General features: G+C 57.7%; 2 protein-coding genes across 15 annotated transcripts in view; both read right to left on the bottom strand.

Annotated features, from left to right (window-relative positions):
• Nucleotides 1-13430, bottom strand: part of USP48 (ubiquitin specific peptidase 48) — a 32579-nt gene extending 19149 nt beyond the window's left edge. For 5 of the 7 annotated variants that reach the window (XM_032201309.1, XM_032201310.1, XM_032201312.1 and 2 more), the window contains exons 1-11: nt 13297-13430; nt 12893-13013; nt 12564-12720; nt 11615-11742; nt 9990-10114; nt 9308-9416; nt 7857-7990; nt 7541-7623; nt 7048-7227; nt 4545-4667; nt 2236-2385 (exon numbers count right to left, since the gene is read on the bottom strand). In XM_032201309.1, the coding sequence (XP_032057200.1) occupies nt 2236-2385; nt 4545-4667; nt 7048-7227; nt 7541-7623; nt 7857-7990; nt 9308-9416; nt 9990-10114; nt 11615-11742; nt 12564-12720; nt 12893-13013; nt 13297-13430 (1444 nt within the window). Of the gene's footprint in view, nt 1-2235; nt 2386-4544; nt 4671-7047; nt 7228-7540; nt 7624-7856; nt 7991-9307; nt 9417-9989; nt 10115-11614; nt 11743-12563; nt 12721-12892; nt 13014-13296 lie in introns of all 7 variants that reach the window. The other 2 variants (XM_032201308.1, XM_032201311.1) reach the window with 1 other exon arrangement.
• Nucleotides 13431-14202: 772 nt separating this feature from the next.
• Nucleotides 14203-27129, bottom strand: part of HSPG2 (heparan sulfate proteoglycan 2) — a 35313-nt gene continuing 22386 nt past the window's right edge. For 6 of the 8 annotated variants that reach the window (XM_032201237.1, XM_032201238.1, XM_032201241.1 and 3 more), the window contains 32 exons: nt 26953-27104; nt 26721-26859; nt 26490-26641; nt 26274-26412; nt 26049-26192; nt 25840-25974; nt 25124-25305; nt 24855-25047; nt 24588-24767; nt 23026-23548; nt 22848-22945; nt 21840-22106; nt 21647-21759; nt 21416-21563; nt 21209-21325; nt 20887-20971; nt 20654-20798; nt 20483-20582; nt 20273-20382; nt 20083-20191; nt 19880-19978; nt 19102-19323; nt 18227-18459; nt 17965-18142; nt 16977-17099; nt 16807-16860; nt 16624-16699; nt 15992-16070; nt 15844-15905; nt 15685-15768; nt 15514-15617; nt 14203-14681 (listed from right to left, as the gene is read on the bottom strand). In XM_032201237.1, the coding sequence (XP_032057128.1) occupies nt 14518-14681; nt 15514-15617; nt 15685-15768; nt 15844-15905; nt 15992-16070; nt 16624-16699; nt 16807-16860; nt 16977-17099; nt 17965-18142; nt 18227-18459; nt 19102-19323; nt 19880-19978; nt 20083-20191; nt 20273-20382; nt 20483-20582; nt 20654-20798; nt 20887-20971; nt 21209-21325; nt 21416-21563; nt 21647-21759; nt 21840-22106; nt 22848-22945; nt 23026-23548; nt 24588-24767; nt 24855-25047; nt 25124-25305; nt 25840-25974; nt 26049-26192; nt 26274-26412; nt 26490-26641; nt 26721-26859; nt 26953-27104 (4709 nt within the window). In that variant the 3' untranslated portion in view covers nt 14203-14517. The remainder of the gene's footprint in view (nt 14682-15513; nt 15618-15684; nt 15769-15843; nt 15906-15991; nt 16071-16623; nt 16700-16806; nt 16861-16976; nt 17100-17964; nt 18143-18226; nt 18460-19101; nt 19324-19879; nt 19979-20082; nt 20192-20272; nt 20383-20482; nt 20583-20653; nt 20799-20886; nt 20972-21208; nt 21326-21415; nt 21564-21646; nt 21760-21839; nt 22107-22847; nt 22946-23025; nt 23549-24587; nt 24768-24854; nt 25048-25123; nt 25306-25839; nt 25975-26048; nt 26193-26273; nt 26413-26489; nt 26642-26720; nt 26860-26952; nt 27105-27129) is intronic. The other 2 variants (XM_032201240.1, XM_032201245.1) reach the window with 1 other exon arrangement.

Genomic DNA, 27129 nt, shown 5'->3' with positions numbered 1-27129 from the left:
TTGTTGAAGGTGAAGCACATCACACAAAGCCTGGGTTCAGAAGCAGGTCAGATCAGTATGAGCAGTGAAATGGCTTTGTATGAAATCCCCATATTTTCATACCAAGGCCCTGAAACGATGCACACATCCAAAGAACAAGCATGACTATGTTTAAAGACAGTTGTGCATTTTGAAGCTGCTTGCCGGGGATTAAATGGAAATGCAACCATGGCAAAGCAGCTCATCTCAGTGCTTTTGCCCATTTCCATTAATGGCAATCTGAGTTCCTAGATAGGTTCATAATGACACACTGAGCAACAAACAAGGGTGTGAGAACAACAAAGCAGCTTTCTTTTTGTGCATCGAGCCCAGCCAATACCAGCAAAACAAATGCTGCAGCTTCTGGGAGATGACTGGGAAATTAGCAGGATAGGCAGGAAATTAAACACATACTGCTGATGTGAGGAGGACAGTTCTGAAACCGAGGGGAAGAGTAATGTTGGTTACATTTATCAAAGGAGCACAAAAACATGTTTCATACAAAGGAGCAACAGAGAAGCTACAGCAAAATACTTTGTCCTAAAACTTGCACTGGATCGTCACAAGACCTGGTGTCAAATCCTCTCCTCTGCAGGATAAATCAGCAGTATTTTCATCTTACGCAACATCAGAGTTCCACAGCCATGACCTCCAGAGAATTGCAAGGCTGTCAGAAATGGTTTGCTAGTTTGGGATGAAAGCTGCCTTCCCCGGAAAGTACACTTTTTTTTTTTTTTCTGGGGCAGGCTCTACAAAGCTGGCAGAAAATGTGTCTGCACAGCTGCAGAGAGTCCCAAGCTCCTGAGGGACTAGACGTGCAGCAGCTCTGGGATAACACTGCTTCCAAGCTGTGCTAGCAAGCTGCTATGCCCAGGATGTGCCCAGCAGCAAGGGCAGGCAGTGGGTGTCCCCAGGGCAGTGCTTCAGGCCCTGCCACCTACAGATGGGGGCAGAGGAGCTAGGGTCTGTCTGTGCCTGCACTTATAAAAACATCTTTGAGATTTATTCCTTTATCGTGTTAGGAATGTCAAAAGCAAACTACTTTGTTTCTGCTAAAGGGGATAAAAACACACCAGGATTGTGCTTGCTGCTCCTTTTTAATGGTGACTCATGGCAGATTCATATCTCCACCACAACCATTCACCGTGGCTTTGATTTAACGGTGACATTTTAACACCCCTCAGACTTGCAGGGACTCGGCAAGCCGCGCTGTGACACCCCCCTATTCGTGAGTTAAGCGCCCGTGTTCTCAAAGCTGGGTTCATAAATTGAAGAGGCAGACATTTACGGGAGCCAAGCTCTCACGGCTCGGGAAGGCTCGTGAGATGTTTATGTTCTCAGCAATAGTCTGCTGTTCAACCACTTAAATCTTGCTGTTGGTTCTGAGCTCTGGACCCTCATTTCTGAGAAGTGAGTAAAAGATATTAAAAGCTAAATATCGAATTGTTTAACAGGCCACACAAACATTTTAAATTCTTTACAGTTTTGGGGAGTTTTTAGGAGATGCGCAGAATGGAGGGAGATTCCCCGTGTTGGACATACAGAGAAAGCTCCTGTATGCTTGCTCTGAGAAAAGACAGGAGAGGCAGCAGGGGGATAAAAATCTTAGTACTCAGACATGTTAAAGCAACAAGACGCAAGGAGGAGTAGGAAAGGATTAACCTCAGTCACTCATCACATGGACTGTGAAGCTTAGACATGGGGCTTCGAAGCCTCAGCAAGGATGAATCAAATCATTTTCTGCTGGAGGCCAAGCATTCTTGTACTCTGCTACCTGCTGATTAATTTAGACCAACAGCACCGAAATTTGATGTGAGCTAGCAATTTGAGACAGGACAGTTATTCTGCCTCGATGCTACTAAGCTCTAACGAGATGAGCTGCTCACCGGGCAGAAGAAAACAGTCACAATGCATGGAAGCACACAGGAGACTGACTGATGGGGAAGGAGCAAGAGGGAATTAGTGATGCCAGAGGCCATCATAATGAGAAAAAAAGGAGAAAAATAGGTTAAGGCAGATAAACAAGAGAGGGAAAGCAAATCCTAAGCATGCAGACAGCAACAACAGACAGTGATTGCTTTCTTCCTCAGAGAGGGCTACAGCTAATGCCTTCCAGTGAAGTGTTCTGGCCACAGAACCACGCTGCGGGTTAGTTACAAAACATTACTAATCTTAACAATGGTCTACTACAAAATACTACCACAATATCTTACAGACCAGCTTCAGCAGGTAACCTTTGGTAGAGCTCCTTCACCTCTTCATGCTTGATTTTGCCTCTGGCCACACTCTGTTTGCGCATCTCGGCCATTTCATTGCACCACTCCTCAAACTTGCAGTTATCACGCTCCACCAGCTCCTGCAGGAAAGCTGTTGGGAAAGGAAAAAAGCAAAACCCACCAGTCACTTCAAGGAAAAATGCCAATTATGGTAATTATCCCTGTGATCGGTTATCTGGGGATAACAAGCAAACCTAAAAATTCCCCCCCACAGCTACCAACATACAAGGTCTTTCTGAAAGCCAAACACACGGATATCGCTCTCTCCAATATTTATGGCAGCAGATGATTAAACACAACTGTCCTGTGGGATACAACAGCACCCAAGAAAATAATTTACTCAGGGCTGTGGGGGGGAAGCGATGCTTGCTGCGTTAGAGAAATCCCCTGCTTGCTAATAAGCCTACGCCGAGTGCTGGCAGTCGTGTGAAGTGCAACGGGGCTTGGCAAGAGGCTGCAGAGCCGGAGCGCAGCAGGATGCTTTGCTGCCTGCCTCAGTCCCTCCCTGCTATTCCTCTCGCTCCAGCCACTTCTCCGCCTCCCACTGAGAGCGGCTCCTTGCGCTGCCAAGGAGCTCTGGTTCTCAGGGCAGAAACGAGGGCCTCACACACCACGGGTACACCTGATGCTGCCGCACAAGTCCCAGCGCGCAGTCCCACGGGTATGCATGATCTTGACGAGAAGGACCAAGTGCGTTTTGAGCACAAGGGCACAAAGCCCTCATGAACATGGAAATAAGCTGGGGCAGATCCTCCTGTTGACAGGAAGGTGAGGCCAACAGGAATTTTCGCTGTCACCATCGGAAAAAAACTTAGCATGGAAAAAGATAAAATACTTCCCTTGCAGTGCTGGTGGGTAAAGCACTGCTGCTTATCTGAAGCCTTTTCCCATTTAACAATATTTTGAAGAGCTAAAATATTTCCGAAAGGTTAACGCCTGTGCAGCCAGAGAGCCTAGTATCCACCTTGGGAGAACATACAGTATTAAGAAAAAAGCAGCCTGACCCATTCACCCTCCTGGTCATGGGCTAGGGAGCCAAGTTACATTTCTCCACCGACCTGGAAAGCTGTTTTTTAACAGCATCAAAGCAAAATGCCACAAATTTGCAGTTGCATGAAGCCTCCCCAAAACCGCTGGCTTGACTGCTGCCCTTTGCTCTGTGTACCTGGCACGCTTCCATGTGAAACAAAGGCAACCGCAGGGCTGCTCAGGAATTTGAAGCTGGGTGGAGAAGCTTTGCCGAGTATTGTTTTGGGCAGAGGGGTAGGAGGGAAGGGAGCGTAAAAGAGCTCAGCAAAGAGACTGAAAAGACAGATTCGAGGCATGAATTAGCACCATTTCCCAGAGCTGCACGGCTCAGAGGGTGGGCTTTTGAGGTGAGGGGCTGGAAAAGGTTTGATGCTGTGTTTAGGGGGTCCTTGTGCATTGGAGAAAGCTGTACAATTCACCCGTCACCACCCTTTGCATCCAGATAACTTGACCGACACCCATCACTGACGAACAGCTCAGGTCCAAAGGGTAACCAACACCTCTCGCCCCTGTTTGACAGAAAAGGGAAGAAGGTGGAACCCACCTCCGTCCCCGTCAGCACCAGAGCCCTAATTAATAGTTTGAATCAGTAGCATGCAAATGCTGAGCATCATTAAATCCACAGGCCAAACCTACAGGGATTTCTGCCACCCCCAGCAATTCTAAAGCAAGACACGAACGTGCTAGTACAAAACTCTTGTTAAGGGCTTGCATCCTCTTATTTTTATGCCGTTTATTCTCGATACGACAGAGATTAAGCACTTGTAGAAGAAACCTGACATGTGTCAGGATTATTCACCTGCAGCACAGTACGTGCACTGCCAATGACATTTAACCACGCTGTTCTCCTTCGCCTTTGGGAACCCGAGCAGCTCCGGTGGGATCCAGCAAACGCTAACACTCCCGCCCCAGCAGCGGGACATGCTGCAGATGATATCTCCCAGTGGGATTATCTCTTCCTATCCCCCTTCCCATTTGATCTCGCTGGTCAGGTGCCCTGAACAGGCACAGAGACGGTGTTATCAGGTTAATATTATTTCAAGTGCTACGGAAGTTGAAGGGTTTTTCTGCATATGACCCAGGTCGTGACACCAAGCTGCCATATGGTGCCCTTGAACCTGCCAGGCAGCATAAGGTGCTTTGAGCAGAGCCCTGATTCCTAGCTGGCTCGGAGCATCATGAGAAGAGACGGAGAGGCCAGGAGAGTCAAGTCTCCCTTACCTGGTACTTCGACTGTCAAGGACTTCTCCCGGGTCTGCAGCCTGTACACCAGCATGTAGGCGTTGCGTGAACAGTGAGTCCCTTTCCCACACTTAGGTTTGCGAGTCTGAGATTTAGAAGGCTCTGCTGTGGTAAAGGGAAAACACAATAAGCACACGAGCTCCCTTACTGACTCTCCAACAGGCTGAGTTTGCCACCTAGCCGGCTTCCCACTCCCTGTGTTCTGTGCCCTGCCAGGCCTCTCTGCAGGCGCTGGCTTGGCATCAGCCAAACTTTTATCCCACAGCAAGACCCAAATCCTTCCAGCATTTCTGGAGGCGGGACGATTCAGAGGGACTAAATTAGGACCCTGCTGTAAACCACTCTCCATAAGAGAGCCTTTCTTCTCTCCCTAGCTTCGCCTTGCCAAGCCAGAAGTAGCTTTTGCAAAAACATCCTTTCTTCCCTCTGCCTCTTGTTAGTTGGTGTCCTGACACCAAAGAACAAAGTCAGATCCTCAGTGAAGAGAATCTATTTACATGTGACCATGGATGCAAAAAATATGGACCAGTTGGGCAGCTTTTATGAGGCAAACAGACATGGAAATGATTTCAGAGCAGCTGGCTGTATGATGCAAACTCATGTTGCAAGAGTGACTCCTTCCAGACTGCCAGGCAAGGAAAGCACACTTACATACAGCTGCAGTTTCAAAAATCAACTTTTTTTTTTTTTTAATTTTTAAAAAAGGAACAGCCCTCTGTAGGTTGAACTACGAATGGAATATTGATATTTTTTTTAGTGTATTTTTTTTTTCCAGTTCTGGGAAAAAAAATATGTGCATCTTCCACCACACCATCCAAGGGACTTCCTAGCCGGTCTTTATTTGCAGTTTCTCCAAATATTTTACAAATTGTTCCCATATGCACAGCCTGGCCTCAGGACTCCCCCCACAACAGACCTCTGCTTTACATTACCAACCTTCTCCTGGTGTTTCATGTATTTGTAACGAAGAGGATGACTCTCAAACTCCAGTTTTGCTTGGAGTTGGCAAATAACATCAGCACTTCAGAACTTTGTTTAGCATATTACGGCTTCCAGCTTGCAGAGGCTTCTGAACATGCTTTACTTACATTCTTCGAGCAGCCTTGTGTTTCAGCAAGAATACTTTCTTGCAGTTAAGCATAAACTTTTACAGGATTAAGGCCACAGCAGTTTATTTGCATATGATTTTTGATACTCTGGGTAACTCGTGAGGTTAGAAAGAAAAGGCTTAGAACCTTTTATTTATTCTCAGGGCTTATTTTCCTACCTTACACCACTAGATGTCTAGCCAGTTTCACAATTTGGTTGAAAGCTAGCGGTAGTCAAACATTAACAGGATGACAAAGCTGCTCCGGTGGCAGCCTGCATTTATGCATGTCGTGATGAAATTCAAGAAGGTGTTTGCTAGCGAGAGAGCTGAAAATAAAGTGGCATCATGCAGATGCGTGCATGGGAGGAAACAGGAAAGGCAGACTAACACCCCATGTCTGCTCAAGGGTGTGCTCAGGCTGATGTGGCTTTAAAACACTCTTAGGGAGCAAATAAATCTGAGGGTGTCTTTTTCATTAAGCTGTTATTTAAAGATGCTTTAAAGAAAGGCAACATATCATAAAGTCAAATTATTGGTGCTGGAGACACAGCAAAGAACAAGTGGCATGGTGGATCAGTGTTTCTGGAAATGGGTTAGTTGCACTTTACGTGAAATTTCTGGCATTAACTTCCCCATTTCCCGACACCACAAAGTGTTCTGCACTGACGTGCGCTGAGGAACACTAAGCAACTGCAAAACCGAGCACTTAAGCTGTCAATTTAAAACTGATCCACTCCTATGTACTGCAGGCTGAGAAACCCACAGTCCTAAGCTCATCCTAAGCCCTCCAGCCAGCACAGGGACGTCAAGACCCTGTACTGCCCAGGTTATCTAAACCAGAACATCAGCATGAGGCAAGCTGGCAAGAACAAAAGACTGCAAAGGAAAAGTAAAAAGAGCTAACTAAAAAGGCAGTTTTGGCTTTCAAGAGATTATTGGGATCAGGATTTTTATGAAGACTCTTTACTGCCTCCTAAAGTAAAACACCTCATTAGAAATGAAAACATAACATGTTAAGGAAACTGAAAACAACCTCGTTATCTGCTCCTAAGCCTCATCTGGCACACTGGCCAAGGAAGCAGCAGCTCGCCTGTTTCATCCTGATAGGCATCCTGGGTTATCAGCATGTTATCTGCCATGCGGCAGGCAAGAGAAATACTAGAGTAGAGGAAATGATCACGAGGTGTGCGTAAACACTCACACAGGGCTGAAATGAAGAAAATCTGGCTGCAATTAACAGAACTGCTGTTTCACACATTACTCTTAAGACGTGACAGCATGCGTAGGAGTACTTTTGTTTTTTAAGAGTATCAGGGCCTCCACATACTCAGCCTCTGTGGTTTTGGTGAAAAGAGTTATTTTAAAAGGGCACTCACAACTTAAAGGTTTTACCTAGATCTTCCTCAATTCCCAACTGCAGTTTCTTCCCCTCCATCTTTTCTATGTCTTCGTCATTAAACTTGTACCACTCGCCCGTCTGCGGATCCTTCACATGGGCGATGTAGTGCCCAGAGTACGCACTCACACCTCTGTGTATGAGGACAGCACTGAGTTCATATACATAGACACCACCTGGAAGGGAAATGGAAGTTATTTGGCTCTCTGGATGAAACAGACGTTTTCTTTCCTAGTACTTAAGTTTTTTGCATTTTTTTTTTTTTAAGCATACGAAGACTGCACCTGAACTTTCATCTCTCCAAGACCCCTACACAGCTTTAGGTAGCTCCCACAGCCTGCTCAGATAGGTGGACACAGCTGTTACTTAAAACAAGGGCTTCACACAAGTCTTAATGTAACTTTCCAGCAAAAAGTGGATTCAGACAAGACCTCCTCTTGTCTGACAAGAGGCGGTGGATACCGTTAACAAACACAGCATGCAACTCACTCTTTTGCTCCATAAAAGGTTCCATGTCAAGCAGCTCAGAGAAGCCGATGTAGGTGTTCAGCTTTTTCTTATGGCCGGTTTGCCTGCACAAAGGCAAATGGCCAAGCTTCAGTTCAGGGGACAACGATAATTGTTCACATCTCACAGCAACTTCCCCCAAAACCCACCGAGCATCCCAAGAGAAGCTCATGCATGCACTCAATCTTCAATATCTCAAATCAATGCAGAAAGAGCAGAGCAGATGGCTTTCCAAAGAGCTTCCACGCAACCCAAGGCACTCCTGCTTTTACAGCACACGCTCCAGTGAGAGGCTTACCTGTCGAACACGAAACGCATCAGCTGCAGGTTGAGCGTGCACGGAAGACTTAGCAGCCTGATCTTCCTTGTGGCATTTTGCTTACTCTGACAAGTTTCACAAAAATAACGATTGTCCCCTTCTAATTTTTCTTCCTGACCAGGGGGCAGAAAGAAAGATCTTGAGAACAGGTTACCTCTGAAAAGTCAACCACTCCAACCGAGCTGCCCACTGGACTGAAAAGTATAGAAGTTATTTTAACCATTTCAGTCTCTACCCAGCTGCTTTCCAAAATAATCTCCAGGTTAAAAATTCACAGTTCTCTGGGCTAACAGGAATGCTTTACAGCACAGCCTGGTAGGGTGCTGTCACTTCAAGGAACATTTCAGCCTGCACTTAGCCCTGCTCCCAGTTCTCAGGCTGCTTACAGGACTGTCAAGTTGCTCTCCACTTGACTGAAGTGCCTGGAGTTGGTTTCTACCATTAGGGTTAAGGAAAAAGAAAACAAATTGCCCTTTTACGAGATCACACGGACCGAGTTAACGTACAGCGGCATTTTAACCTGGGAACTACAATCCTCTTGTGCTTGGCAAAACAAACATCACCAGGGAAAAAGAAGAGTCTATGCAGATCCAGTGGCAGGATCAGGCCAGAGAACTACAACTGTGCTCAACAAGGTCACCCGCTGTTTCATTTGAAGGAAGACCAGACAAAGTTCACAGTGCCAGGGCAGAAGCAATGCAGCCTGTTAATGGGCATACACAAGCCTGTCTTTTTTCAGAGCAGACCTTCCAGGAGCAGAGCAACCGGTTTGCTGAGCACATCACTGAAGGCACTGCACAGCAGCCAGATGGCACCCCAGGTACGGTCACATTTCAGGTCAGTTCTGCCCTCAATGTTCTTAGTTGAATCCCCACCTTGAGCCTTTAACATGCCAGCAACTATAGATCTAGGCAAATTCTGAAGTAGAATTAAGAGCAATCGCAGCTGTTCCTGCAGCTATTCCGGGTCCTTGCTAGTATTTTTGAGAGCACATTTTAGAGCAGGGAATGTCTCCTGTTGCTATGCAGATGAGCACCAATATAGAAAACACAAAAAGCAGCCATTCTCCCGGTGCTATCCATGACAAAGCATGCCGGGACTTCTTGTCAGGCTTTGGGCACTTTTTCTCAACTTTCCTGGGAAAGCATTTTGACTAAATATGCGACTTCCAAGTGCTTTTTAAAGCTGTTCATGCACACGTTGAACACTCCTGCTCAGAGCCACTGCTTGCTCCCTGACTTCTGAGTGCGTGACTCAGTCCTAATTTTCTGGGTCCACAGAAAAGCATTTCCTTTTGCATTCATCCCATTGATAGAACTGTTTGAGCTGCCCACTTCGGTCCAATACCAACCTCAGAAGCTGTTAACTGAAGAAAGGAATTGAAACACCTTGCTAAGAAAAGCAGGACTCAAAAACCAACAAGTTTGTACCTTGAGAAACTCTGTTATACAGTCTGTCAACTGCTTGTGCCCTTGGATGTTTAACTCCAGCTCATAAAATTTAGACACAAGTTTGGACTCCCTGCCACACTGGTTGCAGCTAGGATGGAAAAAAAAAAAAGAAAAAAGACAAAAATGCATGAGACAAGTTCACTGATTCATTAACTCCCCAATCATTAACTACTCCTTGAGCTATGTAACTAGGAGAAAAACATAAGTCAGAGCTACTATGGTACAGACATCTACAGAACGCTGTGCAAGATGGTGTGCACAGGATAACATCTACCTGGAAAAGGAGCACCTGCTTACAACTCTTATATACCATTCTCCATCAGGTGATTTTTGAGGTGAAATCCACAGCTCTGAGAACTCAGGAATGAATTGAGTACAACAACACCCAAGCACTCCATTTTCTGTCTCGAGGACTTAACGTTCCATTAGCTCACTCACACATTTAATTAGTAAATTTTCATTAAAGGATTGAAAACATCTGGCAAACTACAACAACAACAACAGGCACACGGAATCTGGAAACCTAAAAACTGAAAACCTCTTGCACAACATTTCATGAGATTACCTGCCTGCTCCAGCTGTTAGAGATCTTGTCCCCTCAAATTCTTCTAAAATGTTTAAATATTTATAGAAAAGTTCTTCCCAAAGACCACATACTTACACTGTGACATACGCATACTCTCCACAGAACTGCTTTTGTACGATGTTTCGAACATCTGGATTTTTTTGTTTGGATAAAGTATCTTCCAGCAGTGACATGAACAGCTTTGAAAATTCCTGGGCATCCTAGAACAGAAAGCCAAGCCGGTTAACAATACCCCACAGCACAAAGCGCAATCACAGCCTCGCTGCTAATTTACTGCAAATTACACACAGCCCTACACACAGGCTGCACGGAGACTTTGGCGTGCACTGAATAGAAAAAGACCAGTCAGGAGAACTAAAGAAAAGAGGAATTTGCCTAAAAGGAGCACAAGGCCCCCAGCGTGAAACCACAGCATGAACGAAGCTGGCTCCCGGCCAGCAGCTTGGGGTGGTTTTGACTTCTGCCCCGCTGCTCGCAGGGTTCTGGATGGGAAATAGCGGCTTGTTAACCGCGTAAATCCCTTCACAACTCCACCTGGTGCATCGACAGCGGCTTCTGCTGCCCAGACGTGACAACACAGACCATTCCTCTGCCCTCATTTGATCACAGCTGCGTTCAACAGGTCTACACCACCTCAAAGAGCATGCAGAAGTAGCTTGCAGAGCATTAATCATCCTCTGCCACAGCACAGCCTGGTGGGAGAGTCAATCTCTCCAGCCTACCACTCCTGCACAGTTTTGTCCCATTAACACTCATTTTTCAAAACCTCGGCATGCCCCTGCTTGCACCATATGTGAGAAGGAAAAAAAATAGATAAAAAAAATGAGAAGCCGCTCTCTGACTTTGCCCCCTTCCTCCTGCAAGGCCCAGAATCTTCTCCACACGTTTCAGGGACTCCCTCTCCTCCGAGCACCCTGTTTTCCTTGCTCCTTCTCCCGTCCGGCCTTGGCACCAAAGCCCAACCTGTTCCCCTCTCACTGCCTGACAGTGCCTCTGCTGTTGCCCTGCAGCTCCTCTCTCCAGTTCCTACCATTGTCACAGCCCAGCAGGACACACTGCTGTCCTGTAACGTCACCAGTCGCTAACAACTGCTTCCTTCCCAAGGAACAAGGAGCGACTTTCCCCTCGCTTATCATCCTGAGGAAAGGCGGCCAAGCACTCCCACACTTCCTCCAGCTGCCCCCTCTTACTTCCCAAGCTGTATTTTCAGGCAGCGCCCTTGTCCTGAGCCCTCTTCAGCTTCTGTGACAGTCCTGCAGGAGCTGCCTGTGGCGCTCACCCTTCCCAAAACGTGCTTTCTCTGCCCTGCAGACTGCCAACAGCTTCTCCTCCTGCAGGAGCCCTCCAGGCCTCAGCCCCTACCTAAGTGCGCAGCACCAAGCCCTTCCCAGCGCTCCCCAGCCCCGGGAGGAGCAGCCCATAAAGGACCTGTCGAGAGAGCCTTGTGGCAGCTCCAGCTCCCACCCCACAGCCTGCTGTGCAGTGCTGTAGCTGATCAGGCGCTAACAGCACTCGTCCCCTTGCTGCCGGGCTCCTCCTGACCTCCCACCCAGGCAGGAAGGGCCCTGAGCACTGCTCCTCCCTTTGTGCTCGTACAAACAGAGCCGAGCACCAGGTCCCAGCTCAGAGGTGCTAAAACAACAAAAGGGTCGTTTCACACTTCTTTAGAAAAGGGAATTACAGGCCCAACTCAAGCCTACCTGCTGCTGTCCTGTATCCAAACCCAGCGCTTTGACGAACCCAGAAGGATCGATGTACCGTCTTTTGCTGTTCTGCAGCAAGGCGAACAAGTACTGGAGATGTTCACAAATGGTTTGAGGCTCATAGTCTATAAAAAAAAAAAAAAAAAAAAAAAGTTCAAGTTACAGCCAGTTCTCAAAAGGAGAGAGACCTGTTCAAAGTAATTTGTTTGTTCTTTGTACAGATAAATTTAATGTCTAGAAATTACACTTTTTTCCTGTTTTGAATTATAGTTAGATTTGAAGCGGTTAATGTCAGCGATGACAGCTAAGTCCCAGTACAGGCCAAATATCCCACAGTGCCGAACATGAGCTGCTAGTCAACAGCTTCAGCAACATGCGCCAGTTACCACAGAGTAGCAGCTTCTTATTTGAAGCCAAACAGCAAGACGTTCTTTCCGAAGTACCATAAAACAGGACCAAAGAAATCAGGCAGCTCAGAACACACCTCCAGCGCCGCTCTACACAGAAGGTGTGGCACCAGAGCCCCTCGGGGACGTTGTGCAGGTGCTAGAAGTCTCAGTTGTACCCAGCACCTACACCCTTGCCCTCCTGTGGGACACAGCACAGCTCAGCCAGCCCCAGCCTGTGTGTTCCCATCCCAGCACCATCCCTAAGCTGGGAACCAGTCCAGCAAAGAACGAAACCAAAACAAGCTTTCAGCCAGATCAGATCACTTTGGTTTGAAGTAACTCAGGCAAAGGATGGCTTAGCTTGACTTGTTCCTAAAAGCTGGGTGAAGGACTCAAAAAGAGCAGCACAGAGGTCGTACGGGCAACGGTAGCACCAGCCATAGATTCCCACGACAACACTCTTCCAAAGCCAACACCTCCACGTAAGGTTTTAGGAGAAAAGGAGCAAATCCTCTGTTTGCAGCAGGGAGAGGCCACTGCGATGCGCTCCCACTGACCTTTGTCTTTTGGGACGCCCTCTCCGGCCGTGCGCTCGCTGCAGGTACTGGGACACAAGTAGAGGGCTTGCCGGAGCTCCAAGTTGAGAAACCACATCTGCAAGAAAGTGTTCACGTAGCACGTGGCGCCGAGGTTCGTTAAGCCCACGAACGCGTTCTAGCGTGAGAGAGAAAGCAACACTTGTCACTCGCCGCGGCCGAGGAGCGAGCGGGGGCCCGGCAGCCGGAGCACCGGGGAGACGCCGCACCCCGAGCTGCCGGGCCCGGGGAGGGGGCACACGGGGCGTCGCCTCCCCCTGTCCCCAGCTGGGCGCGGGGCCGCCCGTTACCTTCTTGCGGCGCTCGCAGTTGGGGTCGTCGATGTTGTGGAAGCTGTTCTCGTCGATCTCGCCCAGCCAGACGTGCTCCCCGATGCCCACCAGGCAGTTGGGGTTCCCCCGGCAGTTCCTCCTGCGGGACCGGCACCGGGCACAACCGTCAGCGGGCGGGGATGGGGCGGGGGGGGGGGGGGGGGCGAGGAGGGGGGGGGGGGGGGGGCACGGGGAGCGACCACCGGCACCGCCCGGCGCTACGGGGGCAGCCCCAGCGCTGGGGGCCGCTGCCATCAACCGCCGGGGGGCTGGGGGGGGCTCGGGGCCGCGGGACGGGTGGGGGAGGGGGAGGAGGAGGAGGAGGAGGGGGAGGAGGAAGGCCGGAGGGGCCGCCCGCCCACCCCGGGGCCCCGCGGCGGTACCGGCAGGCGCCGCGCTGGCAGGGCTCCAGCCCGACGCGGTAGGCCGCCTCGATGTGCTCCTGCGCCACCGCCTCGGGCGGCACCGTCTCCGTCCAGCGCCAGGCCGCCTTCTCCAGCTGCAGCCGCGGCGCCATCGCCGCCGCCGCCGCCGCCCCCGGCCCCGGCCCCGGCCCCCGGCCCCGGCCCCTCCCTCCCGCCGCTGCCGCCGCCGCCGCCGCCGTCACGGCCGGTGACGTCACGCGCGCGCCGCGCTGATGCCCGCGGGCGCGAGGCGCTGACGCCGGCCGCGCGCCGCGAGACGCGGGGGGGGCGGGGCCGGCGCGGGGGCCTGCCGCGCGGCCGCCATTACGCGGCGGGTGGGGGGGCGGCGGCGGCGGCAGGGCCCGCGTCTGTGCCCGCACGGCCCCGCCCCCTGTACCCAGCCCCTCAGCGCCCCCAGCCGTGCCCCCCGAGCCCCTCCACGCACCCCACGGCAGCCCCCCCCCGCACCCCGGTCCTCCCCGGACCCCCTCAGACCCCTGCGGCACCCCATAGCACCCGGGTGCCCCCCCAAGCGCCCACAGTCCCCCCCAAAGCACCTGTGTGTCCCCCCCCAGACCCCCACACCACCCCAAAGCAGCTGTGTGTCCCCCCCAAAGCACCTGTGTCCCCCCACACCACACCGAAGCACATGTCCCCCACCACATCCACCCCAAGGAACCTGCCCCCCAGACCTTCCCAGACCCCTACCCCTCCCAAAGCACCTGTGTGTCCCCCCCGCACCACCCCAAAGCACCTCCCCCCCCAGACCCCAAATATCTCCACACCACCCCTAAAGCACCAACCCCCCCCCCCCCCCCCAAACCCCGTGCCCACCCCTCCGTGCCCCCCGTCCCCAGGCGCAGCCCCCCCAGACACACTCGGGTACTCGTTCTCTCTCCTTTAATGGGTGTCCCAGCGCGGGGGGGCCGGGGGGGGCCCGGTGCCCCCTCCAGCGCCCAGGATTGTCCCTTGCGCCCCCCACCCCGGTGCCACCCCAGGAGGCACCCGGGCGGCCCGGCCGCCCCAGCACGGCTTGGGGCGAGGGGGGGGTGTAAACATTTTTGTGGGGTCCCGGCCCCCCCCAGAGCCATCCCGGGGCAGCGAAGCACCGTTTCCTCGTGGCTTTTTGGAAAATAATAATAATAATAATAATAAATCCGACAAAACTCGCTCTCCCCGAGCCTCTGGGGGGCGGGGGGGCTATGAGGGGCAGGGGGCGGCGGGGGAGCCCCCCACCGCGCCGTGCCGCAGGTCGATGGGGTGCGGGGGGATCCCTGCAGACGCCAGCAGCAGCCCCCGCACGCAGCCCGTCACTCCGGTGAGGAACTTGCCGGCCGTGAGCCTGCGGGGGTCCGGGGCGCCGCCTGCGGGATGGGGCCGCGGGGGCACATGTGGGTGGGGGGATGTGGGGCGCACCGCTGTGCTCGCACGGTGTCACATCACGGGTTCCCATCCCGTGCCCCACGCCATGTCCTCTTCCTGCCCCGTGCCTCATCTCGTGCCACACTGTGTGTCCTGTCTTGTATCCAGTCCACGTCCCGTCCCGTGTCCCATCCCATCTCCCCGTTGTCCCACCAGGTGTCCCATCCTGTCCTGGGTCCCAGTGCCATGTCCCAAGTCCCACCGTGTGTCCCATTCTGTGTCCCACCCTGTCTGCCACACACCCCATTCTGTACCCACCCCATGTCCCATTATGTCCCATCCCAAATCCTGTCCTGTGTCCTGTGCTCCCTCCCATCCAATGTCCCATCCTATGTCTGCCCGTGCCCTGTCCCATGTCCCGTGTCCCACTCCAGGCCCTGTCCCATCCCGTGTCCCACCCCATGCCCCATCCTGTGCCACATCATCTGTCCCAACCTGCATCCAATCTGTGTTCCATCTTGTGCCCTTTCCTATGTCCTACCATCTCCCATCCTCTGCTGTCCCGTGTCCTGTCCCACCCTGTGTTCCACCCCATCTCCCATCCCATGCCCCACCCCACATCCCACCCCGTGTCCCGACCCATCTCCCATCCCACATGCCACCCCGTGTCCCATCCCATGTCCCATCCTGTGCCCTGTTCCACATCCAGCCCCGTGTCCTGTTCCATCTCCCACCCCACGCCCCATCCTATGTCCCATTCCCTGTCCCTGTGTCCCCCTGTCCTCTGACCCGCCATGCCCCATCCCTGTGTCCCCCCATCCCGTGTCCCCGTACCGATGTAGATGCTGCCCTGGGTGTTGGCCATGACATTGGCTCCTGGTGACTTCCCGTGCACCGGCTCCTCACCGTCCACCTGCAGCCACCCGCGCTGGCCCTGCCTGTGGGGAGCCATCAGCACCCACCCCCTCCAGCCCTCCTCACCCCCCCCAAGTCCCCGGCCCCCACCTCGCCGCTGTCACCCGGTGCCACTCGCCATCATTGACGGGGTCCTCGGAGACGATGACGGCCTCGCCGCTGCCCAGCTGGTAGCTGCAGGGGACAGGGGCTGAGCAGGGGGACGCGCGGTGGCACAGGGTCCCCGGGGACACGCGGGTCCCCGCTCACCTGAACACCAGGTGCCCGTCCTTCAAGCCGAGCCCCACGAAGTCTTTGGCTTTGCCGTTCTCCTGCGGGTACGAGGGGGCGGTGAGCGCGGTGGGGATGTCCCCATCTCCTCCCCGGGGGGGCGTCCCAGCCGTGTCCCCCTGCTCACCGCCCCGTGCCACAGCAGCAGCCCGTCGGCGCTGTCCGTCCGCAGCTCCAGCTCGATCGCCTCCTGCGCGTCAGGCAGGCTGTAACGAGACGGGGCCGGCCGTGGGTGCAGTGCCCGGGGAGGGCACAACGCCACGGGTGCAAGAGTGCAACGGGTGCCACAATGCAACGGGTGCGAGGATGCAACAACGCAGGGAGTACAGGACTGCAGTGGGTGCAACGATGCAATGAGTTCAAGAGTGCAATGGGTGCAACAATGCAGTGGGTGCAACAACGCAATGGGTGCAATGATGCAATGGATTTAAGAGTGCAATGGGTGCAACAATGCAATGGGAAAAATGATGTGATGGGTGCAACAATGCAATGGCTGCAAGCATGCAACGATTGCAAAAGAGTGCAATGGGTGAGATGATGCAATGGGTGCAATGATGCAATAGCTGCAACAATTCAACGGATGCAACACAGCAGGAAGAGTGCCAAGTCCTGCTGGGTGCAGTGCTGCAGGAAGGCGTGCAATGCTGCAGCAGGTGCAAAATTGTGGTGGGCACAACGTTGCATGGGTGCAGTGCTTCAGTGGGTGCAATGCCACGGGCAGGGTGCAACACCCCAGGCCTTGTCCCCAACACCACTCACCCGCGGGGGAAGAGGTGGCCGGGCAGGGCCAGGTAGGAGCCGTCACGGAAAGCGGCACTGAACTGCCCAGGGGCATCTGCGGGGAGATGGGGTGAGAGGGCACCACTGAGCACCCCCGCACCAGCATCGGTTTTGGGTTCAGAAAGGGGGAAAATGGGTGCACGGCACCCCTGGGGACCATACCACCGCCCCCGCTGCCTTCCTGCCAGTCCCGGTCCAGCTCTGACAGCGCCGTGCCTGCAGGCGAGAGGGTGATGGGGACAGGTGGCATGTTCCCATGTGTCCCCACACGTCCCCCGTACCTCCCCGTGTCCCCACATGTCCCCCGTACCTCCCCATGTCCCCACACTCACTGTGCTGGCAGTAGGGGCCGGTGTAGCCCTCAGGGCAGATGCAGGCATTGCCTTTGCAGGTGCCTCCATGCAGGCAGGGGTTGTGCTGCAGGCACCGGTCCTCCGCTCGCTCGCAGAGCTGCCCTGGGGACACAGCGGGTGGCACGGGGTGACACAGGCACACGGGGTGGCTGAGCACCTCCTGCACTCGCTTGCCCTCCTCTGTTCAATACCCCAGGGTGATCCCTTGCACACACAGTGCTCACGCACACATGTAGCAAACAAGCACATGCAGAGTGCACGTGTGCATGCATACACACAGCACACACTCATGCACACAACGCACGTAACTGCACACACACACTCAGTGTAATGCATGCGTGCACAGCAGATGCACACACACGCAGTGTACCCTCATGCAAACACATGCACAGCACACATCCATGCATATCAAATGCACATCCACACATCACATCATACATGCAAAGAGCGCACACACTCAGCACATGCAGATGCTCACAGCACGCACTGCACAAACATGCGTACAGATGCACACACTTGCAAACTGCACGCACATGCACACAGTGCATACATGCACATTACATGCAGAGGAGATGCACAGTGCACACGCTTGCAAAGCACACTCACAGCACACATATGCAGTGTACACGTGCATAGCACAGTGCACTCAAACACAGTGCACACATGCACACAGTGTATATGCAGGCACGGCACATGCCTACACAGCACACAAACATGCACAGTGCACAAGTGCAGCACACACAGCTTACATGCACACACTCCAGATGCACACAGCACACGCATGCAAACTCCATACACACAAACACAGCAGATGCATGCAGCACAGCATGGCACACACACGCACGTGCTGTGCACACCCAGATGCACAGAGCACATGCCTGCAACCAGCAGGTGCACACACACACGTTGCCCCTACCACGCACCCCTTGAGCACCCCGAAACCGCCCAAACTCCTCCCCACGCTCACCGCTGAAGCCGGGGGGGCAGAGGCAGCGGAAGGGGGGGCTGCCGTCGGGCAGGGGCAGGCAGCGGCCCCCGTGCAGGCAGGGTGCATGCAGGCAGGGCGAGCTCTGCCCGCACTGCCCCACGCCCCGGCTCCGCAGGAAGCTGTAGGACAAATCCACCTTCTTCCCATTGATGGAGACCTGCACAGGACAGGGGAAGAGGGGGTTAACCTGTGTCTCTCCCCCTCCATGTACAGGGTGTGTGGAGGGGGGGCCGGGACTCACCTCGCCGATGCAGCCCTGGAAGGAGGCGTTGGTGGGGGGCTGCAGGGGGGGCTCCACGCCCCCCAGGTAGAGCGGGGAGCGCAGGTTGAGCCCCTGGCTCTTGCCGGGTGAGGAGCGCTGCACCGGGGCGCCGCCGTCCACCACCAGGGTCCCGTCCTTGTGCACCCGCTCAGCCATCACCCGGTGCCAGCGTCCCAACGCCACCGGCTCAGTGCTCCGCAGCACTGCCGGGCCTGTGACACCACACGCTGGCACCATGGCTCGGCCCTGCTGCCACCCGCTCGGGGTAGAGGGGATGGGGATGGGGATGGCAGGGGGATCTGGGGGTGCTTGGGGACCCTGGCAGTGCTTGGAGACCCAGAGTGATGCCCTGGGTGATGCCAGGGAACTGCAGGGATGCTTGGGGACCCAATGGATACGCTGGGTGATGCCAAGGGACCCTGGTGATGCTTGGGGACCCCAGTGGTGCCAGGACACCCCGGTGACACCAGGGGACCCCACTGATTCCCAGGGCTGCTGGCAGCACCTGAAGACCAAAGTGATGCCAGGGGACCCCAGCAGTGCCAGGGGCTTGCTTGGGGACACTGGCAGTGCCAGGGGACCCAGGAGATGGCAGGGAACCCCGGTGATATGATGCTAGGGGACACCAGATGACACCAAGGAACCCCCGTGATGCTAGGGCTCCCTGGTGACATTTGGGGATCTCGGTGATGCCCCAGGAACCCTGGCAGCACCTAGGGACCCCAGTGACACCAGGGGAACCCCAGCGATGCCCAGGAGACCATGGCAGCACCCAGGGACCAAAGTGATGCCTGGCCACCCCAGTAATGCCCAGGACCCCCCTGGTGACACCCAGTCGGGCCGTGCCAGCCTACCTGAGCCCAGCTCGTAGCGGAACTCGAGGTGGCCGCCGACCATGGCGAGGGCGACGAAGTCCTCGACGGGGGCGGCTTTGCCAGCACTGAAGAGCAGCAGCCCGTCGGGCGCCCGCGGCAGGAACTCGGCCTCCACCCGCAGCTCGTGGTGCACGTTGGTGAGGGGCGGGTACGACACGAAGGCACCCGCCCCGCCGAAGGACGGCACGCTCACCGCCTCGCCTGCGGCACCGCACCTCAGCACCCGGCCAGTGGGGCCCGAGACCCCGGCCCCATCGTCCCCATTGTCCCCATCTCCCCGTGGTGGTCCCCAATGCCCCATCCCCGTCATTCCCATCTCCTCAGGGCAGTCCCCAGCCCCAAGCCTGTGTCCCTGGGGTGGTCCCCACTGCTCCATCCCCATCGCATCCACGATGCCCACCTCCCCAGGTGGTTCCTAGTCCCCTGTCCCCACACTGCCTGTGTCCCCTCGTGCCCATCTCCCCACTGTGGTACCCAGCCCTGTGCCCATGTCCCCAGGGTGATCCCCATCCCCATACTTGTGTCGCTACGGTGATCCCCACCCCGACGCCCATGTTCCCATGCCCATGTCCCCACTGTCATCCCATCCCTACACTTGTGTCCCCCATGTCCATGTCCCTGGGGTTGTCCCCACCCCCGTGCCCCTGTCCCCAGAGTGGTCCCATCCCCATACCCACATCTCCAGCGTTGTCCCCACCCCCGTGCCCCTGTCCCCAGAGGGCTCCCAGCCCCGTGCCCTGTCCCCAGCCGTGCTCACCTTCGGTGCACCTCTCCCCAGACTTGCCCAGGTGGCAGCGGCAGCTGTAGCCCTGCCCGTCCGGCCGGTTGACGCAGGTGGCATCAGGTCCGCACGCCTCTGCCCAGGGAGGGGACAGAGATGGGCGGTGAGCGCCGGGGGGGGGGGGGCAGCATCCAGGCAGGGAGGGCAGCGGGTGATGTCCCCGCAGGGCGGGCACCCACCTGGGTGGCAGTGCAGTGCCTGCGAGTACTCGCAGTTGCTGCCGGTGAAGCCGTGGGGACAGCGGCAGACGTAGGTGCTGCTCTCGGCGTCCTCGCAGATGCCGCCGTTCTGGGGAGGGGGGACACGGATGAGCAGCGGGGATGGGATGAGAGGGGGGGGACGGTGCATGTGTGTCCCCCCCAGCCTCACCTGGCAGGGCTGGTCCTGGCACGTGGGGCAGTTGCCGACGCCGTGCGCCTGCAGGTCCAGCTCCCCGAACGCCACCTCCTCGTTCTGGATGCGGAGCTGCCGCACGCAGCCTGTGGGACATGGCGGTGTTGGGGGGGTGGGAAACACGCTCAGCCCCCCCAACCCACTGCTCAGGCCCCCCAACCCCATGCCCCCCAGCCCGCCGCTCACCCACGAAGCCTTGGCTGAGCCCCGTCTTGGCCACAGCAGCATAATCGGGGTACCCGCCGAGGTACAGCTCCTCATTCAGGTCCAGCCCCTGGAACTTGCCCTGCGGGCACAGGTGGGTGGGCATGGCTGCCCCCAGGCCACCCCCCCCTGGTCCCCCTGTCCCCCCCTTACCTGCGAGGTCCCGTTGACCGGGGAGAGCCCGTCCACCACCAGCGAGCCCCGGGTGAGGTTGCGGAAGAGGCGCACGGTGTGGTACTCGCCCAGGCGCAGCGGCGTCGGGTGCCGGATGGTGGCCATGCCCGAGCCGGCGTCAAACCTGCGTTTGTGGGATGAGGTGGGGATGCATGGGGTGAGGATGGGGGTGCTGCCCCCCTCCACCCGTGGGTGCCCCCCCGTGCACTCACCGGAACTCAGGGCGCCCGCCCACCAGCCCGAAGGAGATGAAGTCGGCGCCGCTGCTCCTGCGCTGCCCGTTGTAGAGGAGCATCCCTGCAGGGAGGCAGCGGGTCAGCCCGGCCGCAGGGCACGGGGACCCCAAAACACCCCGGGGAGGGGGGAACGCAGAGGTCCCCGGGGTGGGTGCTCACCTGAGTACAGAATGAGAGCTAAAGGAAGGAGAGAGATGGAAAGGCGGACGGACAGACGGAGGAGGAGAGAGAAGGGGTGAGAGAAGGCCGGCGCAGCGCGGCGGGGCTGGGAGGGCCGGGGGGCCCCCGCAGCGCTCACCATCGGCGGCGTCGGGCCGGAAGGTGATCTGGATCTCGAACATCTTGTAGGCGTCCTTGATGGTGGGCAGCGGCAGGAAGGAGCGGGGTGTCTGTGTGAAGTAGGGCACCAGGTGCTCTGCGGGGACACCAGGGGTCAGCCGGGCTGGGGACACGGCCACCCCCCTACCCTCCCCACCAGCCTGTCCTTCCATCCGTCTGTGCTCACCTCGGACTTTCAGCACGTAGAAAGCCTTCTCCTGGCCGCGGCGGTTGGTGGCGGCACAGGCGTAGACGCCGGCGTCCTCGGGGCGCACGGCCGGCAGTGTGAGCGCCGTGCCCTCCACCCGCGCGCCTGCCGGCAGCTCCCCCTCCAGCTGTGGGGACACCGGGGGGGGGTCAGCACCCATGGGGTCAGCACCGACGGAGGTCACCGCCCTGTCCCCACGTCCCCGCTCACCTTGCTCCAGCTGATCTCTGGCACGGGGAAGCCGGATGCCAAGCAGGGCAGAACGGCCACTGAGCCCGCTGAGACCTCCTTCACCTCTGGCTGCCCGGCGATGTGGGGGGCAGCTGGAGACAGACGAAGTTGTCACCCCTCTGAACCAGGGTGGGGGACACCCTCCCCGCTCCGCATCCCCGTCTGCCCTCACCCTGCACGTGGAGGATAACATGGGACTGGACGGTGCCCACGGCGTTGGTGGCGGTGCAGCGGTACTGCCCCGCGTCCGCCCTCTCCACCCGCTCGATGGTCAGGGTGCCGGCACGAACCAGCACCCCCGGCCGGATGCGGCCCCCCACTTTGCTCCAGGTGACGTGGGGCTGGGGGTCACCCAGCCCCAGGCACTCCAGCTCCACTGCCGTGCCCGCCAGCACTGTCTGCACTGCTGTCCGGATGTTGATCAGGGCCCTGGGCAGAGCTAGGGGAGGGGAAGTGGAGTTTTGGGGTGCCCCTGGGCACAGGGAGGTACCACGGGTGGAGAAAGAGATGGGGTGAAGTGGGGAGCCCGTGGACTGGGGAGATGGGGGGTTTTGGGGTGCCCATGGATATGGGGAGATGGGGAGGTAGCAGTGTGCCTGTGAGCATGGGGAGAAATAGGGGGCATTGGGGTGCCCATGGATATGGGGAACAAGGAGAGGTCCCAAGGTGCCCATGGATGTGGGGGGATGTGGGGGACTCTGGGGTGCACGAGGGCACGGGGAGAGATTGGAGGCACTGGGGGTGCTAAGGGGAATGGGAAGAAGTATGTGGGCATCAGGGTGACCGTGGGTGTGGGAAGAAATAGGGGGTACTGGGGTGCCTGTGGGCATGCAGGGATGGGGGAGCCAGGTGCTGAGGTGCACGGGGAGAGATTGGAGGGTGCCAGGGCGGCCAGGTGTATGGGTGTGATTGGGGTAGGGGGGTGCCTGTGGGGAGAAATCAAGGGGGTACCAAGGGGCATGGGGAGAGATTGGGGGATACAGGGAGCCTGTGAGCATGGGGGAACGGGGTCAGCAGGTGCCTGTGGGTTTGGGGAGATGGGGGGCACTGGGGTACGTGAGGGTGGGGTCAGCCTCTGCCTGCAGGCAGAGGGCTTGGGGGTAGTAGGGTGCCGGTGCTCACGGGGACTGGTCGGTGGGTGCCTGTGCTGACAGCCCCAGCGCGCGGGTGCCACTCTTACCCTGGACGGTGAGGGTAGCCCTGTCCTCTGCCTGCCCGCCCGGCGCGCTGGCCCGGCACACGTACACCCCCTGCGCCCCCCGCGCCAGCTCTGGGATCCTGCAGGGACACCGGGGGGCACAGGTGTGGGACCCGTGGGGTGCAGGCAAGCAGCTGGCGCCGCCTCGTGCCCCTCTTACCGCAGCACCCCGTCCCGCACGCTGTGGCTGGGGGGCAGCTCCCCGCCGTCCTTCAGCCACTCCAGGCGCGCCCGCGGGTCCCCTGAGACGGTGCAGGCGAACTCGGCCATGCCGCCCACCCCCATCACCAGGCTCGCCGGCGTCACCCGCACGGCCAGGGGACCGCCACCACCAGCGCCACCGTCACCTGCGTGGGACATAGAAGTGTCACCATGTGGCACGGGCATCTCTGGCACGGCACAGGGCACCCCGGGGTGCTCACCGTGGACAACAACGCGGGCGAAGGTCTCGGCGGTGCCCACGCGGTTGGTGACGAGGCAGCGGTAGGTGCCGGCATCAGCGGGCAGCACGGGGATGATGCGCAGGAGGCCGGCGCGGGGCACGGCACGGGGTGACAGGCTGCCGTTGAGCTTGTCCCAGGTGTAGAGCAGCGGCGGGGTGCCGTGGGCCAGGCACTGCAGCTGCACTGCATCGCCCGCGTGCACCGTGCTCTCCTCCGGCAGGCTCGTGGCGTACGGCGGCGCTGCGGGGATGGATGGAGAGGTCAGCACCTGGCAGCACGCGGTGAGGTAGTGATGGGGCAAGGAGGGCGACGATGGGGCAAGGAGGGGGGCAATGGGAGGGCTTGGCTGGAGGTGTGCTGGGGTGGGTGAGAGGTGGACCAGACCGCAAGGAAGGGCTGGATGGAGGCGTGTGCGCAGAGATGGACGTGCAGAGGGAGGAGTGCTGGGATATAACCAAGGAGATGGGATGGATGCAGGAACGTGAGCAGAAATAGCAACAGACGTGCACAGGAATGGGTGGATTGGCGAGGAAGGGATGGAAGGAGGGGTGTGGGTGAAGATGGACATGCACAAGAATGAGTGCTGGGATGGACACGTGATGGATGCATGGGATGGATGGAGTGGGAGCTGAGATGGAGAGCTGGGGTTGTGCACAAGGACGGACAGGTGAAGAAAGCTGGAGAAGGGATGGATGGAGGAGTGAGAGCAGCAACAGAGAGAGGTGCGCAGAGATGAGAGCTGGGATGGATGAGCAAGAACCAGATCCATAGACGGACAGGTGAAGTCTGTGAGGAGATGGAGGGAGGGATGTGAGCCAGGATGGATGAGTGGTGGATGGATACACCAGGAAGGGATGAACGGAGTGTGAGCTGAGATGGCTGCGTGCAACAGATGGATCCATGAACAGGGGATGGATGGGGAGGGGAGCGAGCAGAGGTGGAGAGGTCGATGTGCACAGAGATGGACGAGTGAATGGGCACATCTGGGAAGGGATGGATGAAGGAGTCTGCGAGGAGATGGAGAGGAGGATGAGAGCTGGGATGGATGAAGGAGGACAGATCCACGAGGAAGGGATGGGTGGGAGAGCATGAGCAGCGATGGAGCTGGACTTGGGCAGAGGCAGGACAGAGGAACACAAGTGATGAGCAGAGCCAGAGGAAGGGACAGATGGATGGAGAGAGGGCCGCGAGGGGAGACGGGGACCAGCAAGAGCAGGAGGCATCTGGATGGAGGACAGGGGAGCAGGCAGAGGCAGAGGGAGACCCGCAGCCCCCTTACTCTCCACATCGAGGGTGACGAAGACCTCAGCGGAGCCAGCGGGGCTGCTGGCATTGCAGATGTACTGGCCTGAGTCCTGCTGTGCGGCGCGGGGGATGACCAGGCTGCCGTTCACCACCCGGTGCTGCCAGGGCAGTGGCGCCCGCAGCTTCGACCACTCGATCCGGGGCGCTGGCTCGCCTGCAGGCATGTCACCATCTGTCACCCGAGGCAGGGGAGGTTCAGGCAGGTGCACCCTTACCCCAGGCCACCGTCCCCACCCCGTACCTGTGGCTGAGCAGTGCAGTGTGGCGGTGTCCCCAGCCACCACGGTGACAGAGGGCGGCGCAGTGACCTCGGGGGCCCCGGGGTGCCTCTGTGCAGTCTCCACACTGACGTCCACACGGGCTTGCGCCGACCCCAGGGCGCTTTGTGCCGTGCAGATGTAGGTCCCAGCATGCTCCGGCTTGGCCGGTGAGAGCTGGTGAGGGGACACGATGGGTGGTGAGCACCCGGCACATCACAGTGCCCACAGCACCCTGGGGTGCCCCATTCACCTGCAGCACAGCCTGGCTGTCCATGTGCAGCAGCGTCTGGTGCTCCACCTTCTGCCGTGAGCCCAGACGGCTCCAGCGCACCAGTGGCCGTGGCTCGCCCCGGCCCAGGCACTCCAGGCTGAGGGATTTGCCCTCCTTCACTGTCACGGGGCCTGGGGGCATCACCGACACGGTGGGGGCACCTGGAGAATAAGGAGAGCATCAGGGCAGGGATAGGCATGGGGACACCACCATGCTGGGGGCACCTGGAGGACATCAGCATGGCCACAGGGACACTACTACTCTGGGGGCACCTGGAGGACACAGAGGGCATCAGCATGGGGATGGTGGTCGGGATACAGCCACCCCAGAGGCACCTAGAGGATATTTACACTGGGATATGGACATCACCACCCCAGGAGCACCTGAAGCTTGATGAGGACATCAGGGACAACACCACCCCAGGCGCATCTGGAGAACATCGGCAAGGGGACAGGGATGGGGTCACCACCACCCTGCGGGACCTGGCCCACAGAGAGGACACAGGGATGGGGACACCACCACCCCAGGGGCACCTACAGCAAATAGAGGACATCAGCATGGGGGTGGGGACACCACAACCACTCTGGGGACAACAGAATAGAGATAAGGATACGGACACCACCAGCACCCTAGGAGCACCTGGAGCATGGGGAGGACACAGGGACAGGGATGGGGACACCCCGGCCACCTCGCACCTTGCACCAGGAGGTTGACAACACTGCTGGCGACGCCGAAGCGGTTGGAGGCCACGCAGTGGTAGGCGCCCTGGTTGCCTGCATGGGCACCGGTGATGGAGATGACGGAGCCGTTGGTGCTGATCTTCACATTGTCTGGGCAAGGAGGAGGTGTCAGCACCGGAGCCACCGTGGAGACCACGCTGGGGCCACCCCAGGGACCACTGTACCTTGGAGGTGTTGGCCGGGCCCCATCCGCCAGGTGACATTGATGGGCCGGGCACCATCATGGATGCGGCACTTGAAGGTGGCATCCTCACCCGGGGCCACAGCCATGCTGTGCGGGTCGATGGAGATGATGGGGCTCTGCAGGCCTGTGGGGACAAGGGAGCCACTGAGGTCACCCACGTCCCTCCCCACCCCGGTGCCCTCCCTCGCCCCATGGCCACACTCACGGTAGCTGGAGCTGTCATGGGAGGTGACGGTGACAGTGACGGTGGCCTCGCGGGAGGTGCTGCCCACGTCTGCCCGGCACACGTACTCGCCTGAATCGGCCACGGAGAGCTGCGACAGCCGCAGGCGGGACCCCGACATCTGGGGGGAGTGGCAGGGGGTGGCATTAGCTGGGCACGCAGGGCCACCAGCCCCTGTCCCACCACGTCCCCCCCTACCTGGTGCTTGGCGGGCAGGGACCCCCCGCGCTTGTACCAGGTGATGGTGGCCTGGCCTTGGCCGGCCACGATGCAGTCGAGGTCCAGGGTCTGTCCCTCAGTGACGGAGGACGCCGAGGACTCGATGCGGATGGGTGGTGTGACAGCGGTGGCTGTGCGGGCAGAGTTAAGGGTGAGGCACCCCCAGCACCAGCATGGTCCCCGCGTCCCCAGCCACAGCGTGGCACTCACAGTGGGAGGGGTCGGCACCGTCATCGATGGTGACAACGAGGGATGTCTCCTGCGTGACGCCTCCCGTGGTCACCCGGCACACGTACTCGCCCGAGTCGGCTGCGGACACCTGGGGGATGCGCAGGCGGGTGCCCGACACCTGTGGGGGTCACAGGGTGGGACACATGTTGGTACCGGAGGCTGGGGGGACAGGGCAGGATTTGGGGTGACCCCCCTGCTGCCTGCACTCTACCTGGTGGCTGGCGGGCAGGGAGCCGCCGCGCTTGTACCAGGTGACGGTGGTGGGGCCGGACCCTGCCACCACGCAGTTGAGGTCCAGGGTCTGTCCCTCGGCGATGGCGGAGGACGAGGACTCGATGCGGACAGGCTGGGAGGCACTGGGGGCTGGGGACAGGGAACGGGGACATTT

Source organism: Aythya fuligula, chromosome 21, assembly GCF_009819795.1.
Source record: "Aythya fuligula isolate bAytFul2 chromosome 21, bAytFul2.pri, whole genome shotgun sequence".
NCBI classification, from domain to species: Eukaryota; Metazoa; Chordata; class Aves; order Anseriformes; family Anatidae; genus Aythya; species Aythya fuligula.
The sequence above is the reverse complement of the archived record's forward strand: the minus strand, read 5'-3'. Positions and strand labels throughout refer to the sequence as shown.